Source organism: Acipenser ruthenus, chromosome 48, assembly GCF_902713425.1.
Source record: "Acipenser ruthenus chromosome 48, fAciRut3.2 maternal haplotype, whole genome shotgun sequence".
In the NCBI taxonomy this organism is placed as follows: domain Eukaryota; kingdom Metazoa; phylum Chordata; class Actinopteri; order Acipenseriformes; family Acipenseridae; genus Acipenser; species Acipenser ruthenus.
The window spans coordinates 1,979,077-1,996,576 of record NC_081236.1 but is presented as its reverse complement, the minus strand read 5'-3'; the positions used below and the strand labels follow the sequence as shown (position 1 = coordinate 1,996,576).

Sequence of the window (17,500 nt, the reverse complement as noted above, 5' to 3'; positions counted from 1 at the left end):
ACTGTCCCATTAAAAAGCTGAAACGAGATTTATTTGCCGACCTCCAGAGCTTGGAAACGATGTTGTGTTTCTGTAAGGAGGATCCTCCCTCTAATCACATATGTAATCAAACTGTTCCTGTAAATATCTCCTTCGTCTACGCCTCCATGTCGTTTCCTTGTTTGGTCCTCCTCCTCCCCTGCCTCCACCTTTCAGCATGCCTTGTCCAGGGTGCCTCTTGCATGCCCGCTGGGTACATCTGTCATCAATCAACAACCATTACATCACAGTCAGCCAGCACATGGGGCAGGGGTCGTGGCCCCAGAGTGGCATGTGTCCTGCCACTGGCTATAACTGCTACAAATTTAAAATGATTGCATCACAGTCAGCCAGCACATGGGGCAGGGGAACGTGGCCCAGAGTGCTACTTATCCTGCCCGCTGGCTATAGCTGCCATCCATCAACAATCATTACATCACAGTTCAGCCAACACATGGGGAGGCTATAGAGCTCCAGTGGACAAGGCCATGGGCCAAAATATATTACGCTCCTCGTGGGCATGGCCCTGTCGCATGCAATAAAGAATGGTTCAATTCAAATCTTGTGTGGATGTCTCCTTTCTGAACAGTCCGTGTCGGTGTGTGCGCGCTTGCTTGTTGTTGTTGATGTTGTTTTAAATGTCATCCCTGTCTCTGATTGACATGCACTGGCAGTGCGGCTTGCTTTGGCATTGATTGAAAAAAGCATGGTAAGAACTGGACTGGGAATGCTGGTTTGGAAATTGCCAAATACTGTATTACTTTATTGTTCAATCATTTTCACATGTGTTCTTTGTATAGTGTATGTGCAGTGCTAAACATTGGTGTTTGAGACACACAGGTGCAGCTGACATTGTTAATAAAGCAACAACAATTTAGTATAACAGGCTCTACAGGTCTGGTCAAAAGAACTTTAAGATTGAGACATAAAATGTCTAAATATTGAGCTTAAATATATATATATATATATATATATATATATATATATATATATATATATATATATATATATATATTATTAATTTCTTAGCAGACGCCCTTATCCAGGGCAACTGTTACAAGATATTTTTTACATACAATTACCCATTTATACAGTTGGGTTTTTACTGGAGAAATCTAGGTAAAGTACCTTGCTCAAGGGTACAGCAGCAGTGTCCTCCACCTGGGATTGAACCCACGCCACTCTGGTCAAGAGTCCAGAGCTAACCACTACTCCACACTGCTATAAACATAATTTTGATATTTTATTTAACATCATGTAATCAAAGAAACTACAAAACCATAATAGTAGTACAGTATTTCATGTTTCCCAGACTTTGAAATGTCACATTTTTCCATAGTATATGGAAAACTACAAAGCGGTATGCAATTCAATACGTTTATGCAACATTATTCAGCAGGTTTCATTCGACTTTATGATGCAAAATGAGTTAGTTCTATAGGGTGAGGCAAAACTTTTGGCCATAGCCGTACTGTATTTATCATATGTGTTTGAGAATGATTCTGGGGATACAGGTGGTGTCTCTGTGTCGGTACACCTGTCTGTCTGGATGTCACATACTTGTTACATGTAACAAAACTCAGCACTCGATGAGCAGCAGAATGTGACCACGCCCTGTACAGGAAGCAGAAATACAATGTAATGATGGATCTCATGCAATCACAATGACTCAGATGAGAGAGAAGTGGCAGCATGCCAGCTCCATTCACATCAGTTTGAGGCGGTTTGGTCTGTTTGTATTAAAATGAATAGCATGCCCTAGCACGTCATTTTACACTGCATTAGGCACAGAGGGAGTTCTGCATTAAACATATTTGCTGCAATTTAGGAGAAGAAAAAAATGAAGGTCAAATACAATCAAACCCTCAAAGGATTGTCGATTTCCATTCTCCTGCCTTATATTAGCACAGGCAAACATTTTCACTGGTGCCCTGTTAAACTACATGGTGAAAACAAAATCATTCCAGTAAATCTTAACTAATATATATTGGAATCATTTCGTAGGTCTTAGATTTTCCTATATGAAAATCGCACAATTAGATTTTTTATTGATAATTTTTTGGAAGCTGTTTTATACTTATCGATCACTCCTTGCAGATACTTCAAGGCTACACTTCAACTTCAAGGGGTCGCATGAAGGAACTAACATTGAAAACACATCAGTCACAGGAAGAGCAGTGATTGGTGCTCAAATGCAAGCCATTTAAAAAAAAATGCGTCATTGTAAAAAAAAATAGAAATGTTCATAATAGTTTTTCCTACAAGGACTCAAACTCCCAGAAGCAGCCCACGTGTGTCAGCTGTGTTCCTTCAACAGGAAGAGCAGCCTGGAACAGAGAGCGAGAGACCTTCACCAGTTGTATTAATTATAAATACTATGAAAGAAATACCATTGAAAATTAAAAATCAAATACACATTTAACATAATGTGTGCATCTTTCATATAGGAGAATATGAGATTCACGAAGTGATGGTAATACGTATTAGCTAAGATGCATTGGAATTATTTGTCAGCTCTGTGCAATTTAAGACAGTGAAAACCAAGAATCTAAAACCCATTTTCTTCCCTCTTATTAGTACAAGCAACACTCTCACTGGTCCCCCTTCAAAGGAGTGCTAATCAAAACTGCAAAATCAATTTCTTAACTTTTATGTGCTCTAGCAACTTGATCACTGCTCTGCTCTAAAATATAAAATCCATTTATGTTCTTCTTATTTGCAGCAGCAACATTATCGCTGACCCCTCTTTAAAGAGTTCTAACCAAAGCCTTAAAATCTACATTCTTACCTTTTATAACAGAAGCACCTTTATCACTGGTCACCCTTAAAAGAAGCGCTAATCAAGGATTTCAAATCAAATTACTGGTAATAAGAGGTAAGGATTGGTTGGCACTCTGAAAAAAGGGGATCAGTGATAATGTTGCAATTGGTAATGATGGAAATTCATTGCAAAGCCATGGTCATCCTTTTAAATGAATCATTTCCACCATTCTCTTAGTATATTATTAAGGCTAGACCACTCCTAGAGTTACATAGCTGATACAGGAGGTGAATAAATGTTTTGTTCTTCAGACGCTGAAATATTCATCAGCACAGCTGTTGAGCATTCAGTGCAATCTGCTGGAGACAAGAGCTGAAGGGGAGAGCTGGGGAGGAAAGTGGAAACAGAGAGGGCTGGAGAGCTGGAGAGGAAAGTGGAAACAGAGAGGGCTGGAGAGCTGGGGAGGAAAGTGGAAACAGAGAGGGCTGGAGAGCTGGAGAGGAAAGTGGAAACAGAGAGGGCTGGAGAGCTGGGGAGGAAAGTGGAAACGGAGAGGGCTGGAGAGCTGGGGAGGAAAGTGGAAACGGAGAGGGCTGGAGAGCTGGAGAGGAAAGTGGAAACAGAGAGGGCTGGAGAGCTGGAGAGGAAAGTGGAAACAGAGAGGGCTGGAGAGCTGGAGAGGAAAGTGGAAACAGAGAGGGCTGGAGAGCTGGAGAGGAAAGTGGAAACATTGAGGACTGGAGAGCTGGAGAGGAAAGTGGAAACAGAGAGGGCTGGAGAGCTGGAGAGGAAAGTGGAAACAGAGAGGGCTGGAGAGCTGGAGAGGAAAGTGGAAACAGAGAGGGCTGGAGAGCTGGAGAGGAAAGTGGAAACGGAGAGGGCTGGAGAGCTGGAGAGGAAAGTGGAAACAGAGAGGGCTGGAGAGCTGTAGAGGAAAGTGGAAACAGAGAGGGCTGGAGAGCTGGAGAGGAAAGTGGAAACAGAGAGGACTGGAGAGCTGGGGAGGAAAGTGGAAACGGAGAGGGCTGGAGAGCTGGAGAGGAAAGTGGAAACAGAGAGGGCTGGAGAGCTGGGGAGGAAAGTGGAAACAGAGAGGGCTGGAGAGCTGGAGAGGAAAGTGGAAACAGAGAGGGCTGGAGAGCTGGAGAGGAAAGTGGAAACAGAGAGGGCTGGAGAGCTGGGGAGGAAAGTGGAAACAGAGAGGGCTGGAGAGCTGGAGAGGAAAGTGGAAACAGAGAGGGCTGGAGAGCTGGAGAGGAAAGTGGAAACATTGAGGACTGGAGAGCTGGAGAGGAAAGTGGAAACAGAGAGGGCTGGAGAGCTGGAGAGGAAAGTGGAAACAGAGAGGGCTGGAGAGCTGGAGAGGAAAGTGGAAACAGAGAGGGCTGGAGAGCTGGAGAGGAAAGTGGAAACAGAGAGGGCTGGAGAGCTGGAGAGGAAAGTGGAAACGGAGAGGGCTGGAGAGCTGGAGAGGAAAGTGGAAACAGAGAGGGCTGGAGAGCTGGAGAGGAAAGTGGAAACAGAGAGGGCTGGAGAGCTGGAGAGGAAAGTGGAAACAGAGAGGGCTGGAGAGCTGGAGAGGAAAGTGGAAACAGAGAGGGCTGGAGAGCTGGAGAGGAAAGTGGAAACATTGAGGACTGGAGAGCTGGAGAGGAAAGTGGAAACAGAGAGGGCTGGAGAGCTGGAGAGGAAAGTGGAAACAGAGAGGGCTGGAGAGCTGGAGAGGAAAGTGGAAACAGAGAGGGCTGGAGAGCTGGAGAGGAAAGTGGAAACATTGAGGACTGGAGAGCTGGAGAGGAAAGTGGAAACAGAGAGGGCTGGAGAGCTGGAGAGGAAAGTGGAAACAGAGAGGGCTGGAGAGCTGGAGAGGAAAGTGGAAACAGAGAGGGCTGGAGAGCTGGAGAGGAAAGTGGAAACGGAGAGGGCTGGAGAGCTGGAGAGGAAAGTGGAAACAGAGAGGGCTGGAGAGCTGGAGAGGAAAGTGGAAACATTGAGGACTGGAGAGCTGGAGAGGAAAGTGGAAACAGAGAGGGCTGGAGAGCTGGAGAGGAAAGTGGAAACAGAGAGGGCTGGAGAGCTGGAGAGGAAAGTGGAAACAGAGAGGGCTGGAGAGCTGGAGAGGAAAGTGGAAACGGAGAGGGCTGGAGAGCTGGAGAGGAAAGTGGAAACAGAGAGGGCTGGAGAGCTGTAGAGGAAAGTGGAAACAGAGAGGGCTGGAGAGCTGGAGAGGAAAGTGGAAACAGAGAGGACTGGAGAGCTGGGGAGGAAAGTGGAAACGGAGAGGGCTGGAGAGCTGGAGAGGAAAGTGGAAACAGAGAGGGCTGGAGAGCTGGGGAGGAAAGTGGAAACAGAGAGGGCTGGAGAGCTGGAGAGGAAAGTGGAAACAGAGAGGGCTGGAGAGCTGGAGAGGAAAGTGGAAACAGAGAGGGCTGGAGAGCTGGGGAGGAAAGTGGAAACAGAGAGGGCTGGAGAGCTGGAGAGGAAAGTGGAAACAGAGAGGGCTGGAGAGCTGGAGAGGAAAGTGGAAACATTGAGGACTGGAGAGCTGGAGAGGAAAGTGGAAACAGAGAGGGCTGGAGAGCTGGAGAGGAAAGTGGAAACAGAGAGGGCTGGAGAGCTGGAGAGGAAAGTGGAAACAGAGAGGGCTGGAGAGCTGGAGAGGAAAGTGGAAACAGAGAGGGCTGGAGAGCTGGAGAGGAAAGTGGAAACGGAGAGGGCTGGAGAGCTGGAGAGGAAAGTGGAAACAGAGAGGGCTGGAGAGCTGGAGAGGAAAGTGGAAACAGAGAGGGCTGGAGAGCTGGAGAGGAAAGTGGAAACAGAGAGGGCTGGAGAGCTGGAGAGGAAAGTGGAAACAGAGAGGGCTGGAGAGCTGGAGAGGAAAGTGGAAACATTGAGGACTGGAGAGCTGGAGAGGAAAGTGGAAACAGAGAGGGCTGGAGAGCTGGAGAGGAAAGTGGAAACAGAGAGGGCTGGAGAGCTGGAGAGGAAAGTGGAAACAGAGAGGGCTGGAGAGCTGGAGAGGAAAGTGGAAACATTGAGGACTGGAGAGCTGGAGAGGAAAGTGGAAACAGAGAGGGCTGGAGAGCTGGAGAGGAAAGTGGAAACAGAGAGGGCTGGAGAGCTGGGGAGGAAAGTGGAAACAGAGAGGGCTGGAGAGCTGGAGAGGAAAGTGGAAACAGAGAGGGCTGGAGAGCTGGGGAGGAAAGTGGAAACGGAGAGGGCTGGAGAGCTGGGGAGGAAAGTGGAAACGGAGAGGGCTGGAGAGCTGGAGAGGAAAGTGGAAACAGAGAGGGCTGGAGAGCTGGAGAGGAAAGTGGAAACAGAGAGGGCTGGAGAGCTGGAGAGGAAAGTGGAAACAGAGAGGGCTGGAGAGCTGGAGAGGAAAGTGGAAACATTGAGGACTGGAGAGCTGGAGAGGAAAGTGGAAACAGAGAGGGCTGGAGAGCTGGAGAGGAAAGTGGAAACAGAGAGGGCTGGAGAGCTGGAGAGGAAAGTGGAAACAGAGAGGGCTGGAGAGCTGGAGAGGAAAGTGGAAACGGAGAGGGCTGGAGAGCTGGAGAGGAAAGTGGAAACAGAGAGGGCTGGAGAGCTGTAGAGGAAAGTGGAAACAGAGAGGGCTGGAGAGCTGGAGAGGAAAGTGGAAACAGAGAGGACTGGAGAGCTGGGGAGGAAAGTGGAAACGGAGAGGGCTGGAGAGCTGGAGAGGAAAGTGGAAACAGAGAGGGCTGGAGAGCTGGGGAGGAAAGTGGAAACAGAGAGGGCTGGAGAGCTGGAGAGGAAAGTGGAAACAGAGAGGGCTGGAGAGCTGGAGAGGAAAGTGGAAACAGAGAGGGCTGGAGAGCTGGGGAGGAAAGTGGAAACAGAGAGGGCTGGAGAGCTGGAGAGGAAAGTGGAAACAGAGAGGGCTGGAGAGCTGGAGAGGAAAGTGGAAACATTGAGGACTGGAGAGCTGGAGAGGAAAGTGGAAACAGAGAGGGCTGGAGAGCTGGAGAGGAAAGTGGAAACAGAGAGGGCTGGAGAGCTGGAGAGGAAAGTGGAAACAGAGAGGGCTGGAGAGCTGGAGAGGAAAGTGGAAACAGAGAGGGCTGGAGAGCTGGAGAGGAAAGTGGAAACGGAGAGGGCTGGAGAGCTGGAGAGGAAAGTGGAAACAGAGAGGGCTGGAGAGCTGGAGAGGAAAGTGGAAACAGAGAGGGCTGGAGAGCTGGAGAGGAAAGTGGAAACATTGAGGACTGGAGAGCTGGAGAGGAAAGTGGAAACAGAGAGGGCTGGAGAGCTGGAGAGGAAAGTGGAAACAGAGAGGGCTGGAGAGCTGGAGAGGAAAGTGGAAACAGAGAGGGCTGGAGAGCTGGGGAGGAAAGTGGAAACAGAGAGGGCTGGAGAGCTGGAGAGGAAAGTGGAAACAGAGAGGGCTGGAGAGCTGGAGAGGAAAGTGGAAACGGTGAGGGCTGGAGAGCTGGAGAGGAAAGTGGAAACAGAGAGGGCTGGAGAGCTGGAGAGGAAAGTGGAAACGGAGAGGGCTGGAGAGCTGGAGAGGAAAGTGGAAACAGAGAGGGCTGGAGAGCTGGAGAGGAAAGTGGAAACAGAGAGGGCTGGAGAGCTGGAGAGGAAAGTGGAAACAGAGAGGGCTGGAGAGCTGGAGAGGAAAGTGGAAACAGAGAGGGCTGGAGAGCTGGAGAGGAAAGTGGAAACAGAGAGGGCTGGAGAGCTGGAAAGGAAAGTGGAAACAGAGAGGGCTGGAGAGCTGGAGAGGAAAGTGGAAACAGAGAGGGCTGGAGAGCTGGAGAGGAAAGTGGAAACAGAGAGGGCTGGAGAGCTGGAGAGGAAAGTGGAAACAGAGAGGGCTGGAGAGCTGGGGAGGAAAGTGGAAACGGAGAGGGCTGGAGAGCTGGAGAGGAAAGTGGAAACAGAGAGGGCTGGAGAGCTGGAGAGGAAAGTGGAAACAGAGAGGGCTGGAGAGCTGGGGAGGAAAGTGGAAACGGAGAGGACTGGAGAGCTGGAGAGGAAAGTGGAAACAGAGAGGACTGGAGAGCTGGAGAGGAAAGTGGAAACAGAGAGGGCTGGAGAGCTGGAGAGGAAAGTGGAAACAGAGAGGGCTGGAGAGCTGGAGAGGAAAGTGGAAACGGAGAGGGCTGGAGAGCTGGAGAGGAAAGTGGAAACGGAGAGGGCTGGAGAGCTGGAGAGGAAAGTGGAAACGGAGAGGGCTGGAGAGCTGGGGAGGAAAGTGGAAACAGAGAGGGCTGGAGAGCTGGAGAGGAAAGTGGAAACAGAGAGGGCTGGAGAGCTGGGGAGGAAAGTGGAAACAGAGAGGGCTGGAGAGCTGGAGAGGAAAGTGGAAACGAAGAGGGCTGGAGAGCTGGGGAGGAAAGTGGAAACAGAGAGGGCTGGAGAGCTGGAGAGGAAAGTGGAAACAGAGAGGGCTGGAGAGCTGGGGAGGAAAGTGGAAACAGAGAGGGCTGGAGAGCTGGAGAGGAAAGTGGAAACGGAGAGGGCTGGGGAGCTGGAGAGGAAAGTGGAAACGGAGAGGGCTGGAGAGCTGGAGAGGAAAGACAGACAGACAGACAGACAGACAGACAGACTGACTGACTGACAGACAGACAGACAGACTGACACCAATTGCAACCACTTCATTGTAGAAGGTAAAGGGCATTCAAAACATGTCACTCACAGCTACTAAAAATAAAATAACAGCTGCCAAGACTGCAAACGTTTTTACAGGTTCACATGCCTGTGAAAGTACTGCCCTGTCTATACATACATTGAGCGTGAAGCATCTCAAATCTCCCTTAACAGGAACACAGTGATCAAGTGAAGGCTGGAAGAGAGACAAGCGCTATAATAACGACACTGAATACTGCCTGAATAATACTGTAGAGAAGTTCAGATGCCCTTGGAAAATATATTATAGCACACGTATTGCTTGATAACTTATAAACTAATAATCACATCCAATAAAAGGGACTGAGAACCATGCAATAAAACCCTGACTAGCTCACAATGACGATTCTTTCAACATTATTTTTTATAGTGAAAATGAAACTAGTATTGCTCAGGTATATACGTTGTTGTTTGTATGACTGGTATGCTTCAGCACTTTCCTCTTTAGGGCACCTTCCATGCCATTTTCTTTCTCCTCAACTCAATCCATGAGAACCATTGAATTGATGACAACGAATCATACCAGCTTTCTATAAAATACACCACATTCAATTAATGTCCAATTATACTGGTGAAAGCTAATTCCAATAGGGTATGTATCTAATTTGTTACATTATCTATGGCATACCTTTACTCTGTGTTGTATGTAAAGTTTGTATGAGTGATGGTTAATTCTATAAAAAGGTTAGAAACGAGGGCAAAAATATTTATTATACTTATTATCAAATACTTGCATCTGTCAATTGATTTCCACTCCACTTAAAATACAAATAATCCCATTCAATCTTACCTAACATATATTGCCATCATTTTGTAGGTCTCCAGTTTTCTTATAGAAACGCACACATTATGGTAAAGATGAATTCGATTTTTTAATGGTAATTTATTTGAAGTGGTTAGTGAAGAATATTTTGAATAATAAAATGTGCATGTCTGTATATTTGAAGACAATTCATTTAGAATTTGGTTCATAATTCAGTTCAATCCCACAAGAACTCCCATGTGTCTCAAATGTGTAGTTTCGAAAGAATAGCAAACATGTATTCTCATTCTAAAACATGATATCTGGTTCTGCTCTCAGTTTCCGTGACGTACTCTTAAGAAAACATTTGCACTTCCTAGATCATTTCACCTCATTGGTCATGTTCCTGGCTGCGCGCATGTCAGTCAATAGGGGAAGCAGCTGATTGGTTAATGACAGGAAAGAAGGCGTCAAAGGGGGAGGGACCCTCCAGCTGATCATGGGAGTGGAACTCTATCTGAAAGCATGGCTGTTTAATCTAGTGAAATATATCATGTTTTAACATCTTTCAAAACGGCACATTGATGTGACGAATGGAAGTACACAGCAGCTAGACTGATGGAGTTATTTTGTTCGCTGCAATCACAGTGTGAGGATCAGGGAGATTTACTGCAGACTTTCATCTCTTCAAAGTTTCCAGGAATAGCAGATCCACCCATGAGGACTTGCCTATGCCAGTGAATGAGGAATGCATCGCTTATTATAAACAGACCCAGACAAGCTTATACTGCTGCCCGCACTGGAACTTGGACTGACCTTCGTGTGGCAGTTTCAAGAGAACAGAAAACAGGACAAATGGGGGCGAGAGATCAAGCTGTCCTACCCTCTACCCTGTTTGAAAGCAAATTGCTTTTTCATAGTGAATTTGCACAGCTTTTCTGTGATGAAACGTAGGTGAGCGGATTTGAATGGGATGTGAAATCCATTTTATTGCTAGGCATTCTGCGTGTCATTTAAAACAAACTCTACTTACAAAAACATTCACAGAGACCAAATATTTTAAGATGGAAGTATTTCAATTTTGACTTAGATGAGGATAGCTTAATCGAGGAATTTCAAAAAGGCTTTACAAAACAGCTAGTGTGAAGACTATACTTCTGTACACCCAGATGTCTGAAGCAATAGATTAGAGCACAGTACCTTCAAATGAGTTTGGGAAGCTGCAGTACATTCTCATTGAAATCTTATTTACAGCAAATCGAAACACTGATGGCATAAACAAGCTATGTCCTGAGAAACCCTTGAATGCGGTATTTGTGTGAGGCGTGGTGTGTGATGGAAGTGTGAGAAACTCACCCAAAGGCTTGTTACATGACAGAACATATCAACAGCTGTGATACACAAACACCAGCTTTCAACATCTCAAACGTTTCTTCTTCAAGTGGAAATCATGCAAACAGAATTTTGACTATGCTAATACCATTGTAAAAGTGTAATAAATCTCAGTGAAAGCATGACCAAGCATAGGCGAGCACTGTAAAGCACAGAGAGGTCTGGTAAAGCATAGGGAAGCATTGTAAAGCACAGAGAGGTCTGGTAAAGCATAGGGAAGCATTGTAAAGCACAGAGAGGTCTGGTAAAGCATAGGGAAGTGTTGTAAAGCACAGGGAGGTGTGGTAAAGCATAGGGAAGCATTGTAAAACACAGAGAGGTATGGTAAAGCATAGGGAAGCAATGTAAAGCACAGAGAGGTATGGTAAAGCATAGGGAAGCAATGTAAAGCACAGAGAGGTATGGTAAAGCATAGGGAAGCATTGTAAAGCACAGAGAGGTATGGTAAAGCATAGGCAAGCAATGTAAAGCACAGAGAGGTATGGTAAAGCATAGGCGAGCAATGTAAAGCACAGAGAGGTGTGGTAAAGCATAGGGAAGCATTGTAAAGCACAGAGAGGTCTGGTAAAGCATAGGGAAGCATTGTAAAGCACAGAGAGGGGTGGTAAAGCATAGGGAAGCATTGTAAAGCACAGAGAGGTGTGGTAAAGCATAGGGAAGTATTGTAAAGCACAGAGAGGTGTGGTAAAGCATAGGGAAGCATTGTAAATCACAGAGAGGTATGGTAAAGCATAGGGAAGCATTGTAAAGCACAGAGAGGTATGGTAAAGCATAGGCAAGCAATGTAAAGCACAGAGAGGTATGGTAAAGCATAGGCAAGCAATGTAAAGCACAGAGAGGTGTGGTAAAGCATAGGGAAGCATTGTAAAGCACAGAGAGGTCTGGTAAAGCATAGGGAAGCATTGTGAAGCACAGAGAGGGGTGGTAAAGCATAGGGAAGCATTGTAAAGCACAGAGAGGTATGGTAAAGCATAGGAAAGCATTATAAAGCACAGAGAGGTATGGTAAAGCATAGGGAAGCATTGTAAAGCACAGAGAGGTCTGGTAAAGCATAGGGAAGCATTGTAAAGCACAGAGAGGTATGGTAAAGCATAGGGAAGCATTGTAAAGCACCGCGAGGTATGGTAAAGCATAGGGAAGCATTGTAAAGCACAGAGAGGTGTGGTAAAGCATAGGGAAGCATTGTAAAGCACAGAGAGGTCTGGTAAAGCATAGGGAAGCATTGTAAAGCACAGAGAGGTGTGGTAAAGCATAGGGAAGCATTGTAAAGCACAGAGAGGTATGGTAAAGCATAGGGAAGCATTGTAAAGCACAGAGAGGTATGGTAAAGCATAGGGAAGCATTGTAAAGCACAGAGAGGTGTGGTAAAGACATGTCAAACCAATATGGTAAGAGCAAAATTACAGTGCAAATTTACCATGGTTTTTTGAAGGGTAAATTTGGGTCATCATTCTACATTGTTAAAGCATTCTACAAACACACCGCATCACATTGTTACTATAATCTAAGCGCTGCAGTGATATCATACATTGAGATGACTGATTCAGGGCATGCTTTAGTTATATAATATCAGACAGAACCTGACTGGCTGTCTGAATGAATGCCATACTTAAAAACTAAGGAGCTTTCAAGTTTCAAATATGTGTATACTTTGCTGTTATCTATGTATGATCACTCATTGGGTGTGTTTCTCATTGCAGGTAATATTGTGTTTAGTTTTTGACATGCTACGTGTCAAGGAGGCCTGAGTTCTGGAGCACTTCCAGTTCCCTGATTTCAGCATAGACACATGCAGCACAGGCTAGATCTGCAACGTAACTGTATAGGTGTAAGAGACATCGCCATCTAGTGTAGATATCTACCTGGATTGATAATGCCTCCATCCCCTGTGCTAGAATTGAGGAGCATGACAGAGACCATGGCCACCACAATCCCCTGGTCTCAATCTGATTGTTGCTTATAAAATAATTCCATAACTCTTTGCGATATAGGAAACATTGATTTTTATTTGAAAACATGGTATATGGTACTACATTTCATTAAAGAAATTTCCATTTTCGGTTTGTGTTGCACTTCCTTTGTCACCTGGAGAGTGAAATGAACCCTGCTAGGAGGCAGAGGTCCTAATAAATTGTCCAGCCATGTTATTATCGGTAGCTCTGTTCTGACTGTGAGAATGTGGGCTTGTTCTCTGAAGGTCACTGTGCAGTAAAGAGTAATCAAGGCCACTCATTGCCAGAGAGAAGGTTGCTCCTGAGACTCATTCAAGTGCCTCGAAATAAATAAAAGGGAGGGATCCTGTATGTGCTGTGAGTTAATTCCCACGCAATCTTCCCTGCCATTGAAGTTGAAATATAAACACATTTTAAAGGACTAAATGGCACTACAAGGTAACACATTTATAACAAAACGCTGAAAAAAAACCACTTAGCTCAGATTTAATTTAGATTTGATAGGAAATTTAATGAATCCATTCGTCTCCCTTGTCATGCATTTCTATTCACAATGTAGGGCTCACAGCGTGGATTTCCATTTGAAAAAGCTGTTGTTTCTGAGACACTTTCTTGGTCATTTTGCCATGATGGGCATATCAGTCATTAGGGGGAGCAGTTACAGAACGCATTAAGTTATAATAATGTGTCTTATGCTGGCATTGCCTGCTGTGTACTGTTCTGTACCCAGGGCAATGCTGGCAGGACCACACTATATAACACTATAAAACCCTGTATAGAACTACAGCAGCTACCCAGCATGGTGTCTGTATAAAGCTGTATTCTAGTGCGGTGGTCTTGCCTGCTGAGTGCTGAGCAGAGCCTCGCTGTTCTGTCCTGGAAATACAAGGTTAGCTGCTTGGTTAGCAGGTTGAAATGTCCTCTTCTTAGAGATATCCAGTGAAATCTCTAATCTAGGCTGGCCATAAACCAGCATTCGGTATAATTCAGCATTACTTTGGGGGTCCTGACCAAATCCCTATTGAAATGAATGAAACCCTCTGTTCTGGAAGCCGGTATTATTTATAAATCCTGTCTGCTAATCGGATTGTGCAGTCTGGACCAAGTGATGGGATTTATTAATAATAATAATAATAATAATAATAATAATAATAATAATAATAATAATAATAATAATAATAATAATGAACTCCCCCCACTGGTATGGTAAATCTACAGTATAAACCCTGTTTACAGCACAGAAAAAGTCCATTTAAAACAACACAGTCCTTGAATTACAGTGTATACCTCAGTGCTTCTACTGTAATAGAGTTTTTCCAAGTGTTCAAATAGTTTGTCATTGATACCTATTCTTCAGGTACAGCATTAGATTTTTCAATACCTTTGTAATCCAGCACACTGCATAATCCGACACAATTTTTCCATTCCCATTGATGCCAGATTAGACCTGTTATATGTAATCCAGGCTAGATCAGCCACAGTGTGTAACAGTTAAGAGCCGTGCCATCTAATGTCACTTTAGAACAAGCGTCCTTTCGTTTTTCTTGCTGTTGTGTACTAGATGGTGCTAGTCTCTTAAAGATAGCTGATCTCGCCTGTGTTACATACTGTATATATCTAGTTAACAAGAACTGAAAAGCACCCTAACACAGACTTTTCAAAAATAATATACAATAAAATATTTGAGTAATTGCTGTAAGAACCACTGGAAATGATTACCAACATCATTAAACAGTAAGGGGACCACGCAATGAAATCATAGAGACAATTTGTTTTTATAGACAACAATATAAACTATCTGTACACAAAGCTGTGAACCCTAAAAACATGGATAAACCAATAATAAGTGAATATGTTAATATATACCATAAAAGACAGGGTCAACTGGACATAGTATATTATTATTATTATTATTATTATTATTATTATTTATTAGCAGATGCCCTTATCCAGGGCGACTTACAATTGTTACAAGACATCACATTATTTTTACATACAATTACCCATTTATACAGTTGGGTTTTTACTGGAGCAATCTAGGTAAAGTACCTTGCTCAAGGGTACAGCAGCAGTGTCCCCCACCTGGGATTGAACCCACGACCCTCTGGTCAAGAGTCCAGAGCCCTAATCACTACTCCACACTGCTGTCAACTGGACATATTAACTAAGACAGGGTCAACTGGACATATTAACTTATATAAGCGACAGGGTAACCTGCACATATTAACTAAAGGAAGGTCAGCTGTACATATAAACTCATATATCAGACAGGGTCAAGTGTACAAATCAATTGAGATGAGAAATGGTCAGCTTTGCATATTAACTGATATAAGAAACAGGGTGAACTGAACATATTACCCGATGGAAGAGACTGGGCCAGCTGCACTGCATACAGGCTGTATTTCAGTGTGGAGTAGTGGTTAGGGCTCTGGACTCTGGACCGGAAGGTCGTGGGTTCAATCCCAGGTGGGGGACACTGCTGCTGTGCCCTTGAGCAAGGTACTTTACCTAGATTGCTCCAGTAAAAGCCCAACTGTATAAATGGGTAATTGTATGTAAAAATAATGTGATATCTTGTATCAATTGTAAGTCGCCCTGGATAAGGGCGTCTGCTAATAAATAAATAATAATAATAATAATAATTTCGGATTGTAGGGAAGGTGGGTTTGATTTTTCTTACCTGGTCTTTTCTCTATCCTCCCTCTTCTTCCACCACACAGCCTCACTTTGGAGATGAGAATGAGAATCTGTTTCTGGCACAGAGACTTTTTGGTTCGAGAGCACGCTTTCCTCTTCGTGGCGATGGGTCTGTTTGCCGGAGCGTCTTTGACCTCACGCTTCTGCCGAATGAGGGAGCTCGCTAATGCCGCCATGTTTGGAACCAATCGCTTCTACGCCCCCTAACCCATCAAAAAACGAAATTCCAAAATGGTGCCGAAAATACAGCAGGCGTTTGCGTTTTGAAATAACTTAACACACTCACAAAAAAAATATTTCAAAATATTCAGAGATAGCCACAATCCTTCAATCCTACAGTGGTTTATATCCTACAAGAAAAGCAGGTTTCGGGATCGCACACACCCCAGCAATACTGACTTCTCTACCAGCTGATAAGTTCACACAACAGGAGAAAGAAATATCAAAAAGGTATTACTTTCAAACTGGTTCTAATCAAGTTGACCACAATGAAAAAAAAATAACAGTCAGTTAATAATCCAATATTAAAGCAATATGGAAAATTCCCCGCTCTGCATAATCAAATTAAAGATTAAATAGCATTCGTGTAGAGGTGACCCCCAAATATTGTCTTAGTTCCATCGTGAAATATCGAGGAAAAGAAATAAGAGATTAGAAAACGAGGGCTTCCATCACCTTGCTGTCCTTCAAGCTCTGCGATGTATTTCGCACTGTGTTGCTTCCTCTGCTATCCCAGCGTGTGTCTCTCCTTGTCTGAAGCGTGTACTGTATCTACAGTGGATTTAAATCCAGCTGGCTTCTGGGGGAGCTGTCACTTGGCATTGCTATTCCCTTAGTGAGCAGAAGCAGAGAGGCTGTGTGTCTATCACACAACTGACAATCAGAGAGGGCTTTACCAATAGCATGCCTCTCTCTCTCTCGCTCTCGCTCTCTCTCTCTCTCTCTCTCTCTCTCTCTCTCTCTCTCTCTCTCTCTCTCTCTCTCTCTCTCTCTGTCATACCCCCTCTCTCTATCTCTCTCCTTCTCCCTCTCCCTCTGACCCCTCTCTCTTTCTATCCCTCTCAGCCCTCTCTCTCTCTTTCTATCCCTCTCTCACCCCTCCTCTCTCTCTCTCTCTCTCTCTCTGTCATACCCCCTCTCTATCTCTCTCTCTCTCCCTCTGACCCCTCTCTCTCTTTCTATCCCTCTCTCACCCCTCCTCTCTCTCTCTCTCTCTCTCTCTCTCTCTCTCTCTGTCATACCCCCTCTCTATCTCTCTCCCTCTGACCCCTCTCTCTCATTCTATCCCTCTCTCACCCCTCCTCTCTCTCTCTCTCTCTCTCTCTCTCTCTGTGTCGTTTGAAAAATGAAGCTCTATTGACATGTTTAAGTTTTAACAACAAAATCATTTATATTTTTTGTGGTCAAAAAAAAGAATCAGACTTTAACAACATCCTATAAATCTTACTAATGCATATTGCCATCATTCCATAGGTCTCAGATTTTCCTATATGGAAAAAAGCAGACATTTAATTTATTTATAGAATGCTCCTTGCAGTCACTTCAGCTTTGAGAGGTGGCATGAACGAGCTAACATTGGCTAAGTTTACAATGACTTTAGCACGCAGAAGGGGTTAGCAATTCTCAGTGGTTCGTACTCCTCAGATAGTGTTTTTTTATTTTTGTGAAGGTGTTTCTCTTCTTTCACCAGGGTTCGGGAGCTGCTCTTCAGTTCTGCAGGTCTGGACAAAAGTTTTGCATCCCTCTACAGAATGAACTCATTCTGCTTCATAAAGTCGAATGGAAGCTGCTGAATAATGTTACGTTAACATATTGCATTACATATCGCTTTGTAATTTTCCATATACTTAACAAAAAACTGACGACAATTTAAAAAAAATGTGACATTTCGAAATCTAACATGAACTGTACTACTATTATGGCTTCCGGTAGACTTTTTGCGAGATCATTTTGCAGTTTCTTTATGTTAAATAAAATATCTCAATTATGTTCATATAGTTATTTTTATTTTTAAATGATGTCTCAATCCTAAAATTCTAGGTGATGTCAAACTTTTGGCCACAGCTGTAGTAGTCTTGCATTGACATATTTTACAAAGGCTGCATCAGCCAGCGCCTCTTTCTATTAGTAGGCGCCAGCTCCCTCTGGTGCACAGAAGTGTATTGCATCTAAAATAAAAGAAGGAGATCACTGGATGGCAAACCACCAAACACAGATTAATCATGATTAATATATATATATTATTTCAGCAATTGTAATAAGAATAACTGATTGGGTCATTAG

The 17,500-nt window shown here is 44.4% G+C and overlaps 1 protein-coding gene across 1 annotated transcript in view; it reads right to left on the bottom strand.

Annotated features, from left to right (window-relative positions):
- The window catches only part of LOC117404621 (fibroblast growth factor 11), a 56,775-nt gene extending 40,567 nt beyond the window's left edge, over positions 1-16,208 (bottom strand). The window contains exon 1 of the mRNA XM_059014691.1: positions 15,201-16,208. Coding sequence (XP_058870674.1) covers positions 15,201-15,393 — 193 coding nt within the window. The 5' untranslated portion in view covers positions 15,394-16,208. The remainder of the gene's footprint in view (positions 1-15,200) is intronic.
- Between the last annotated feature and the right edge of the window lie 1,292 nt (positions 16,209-17,500).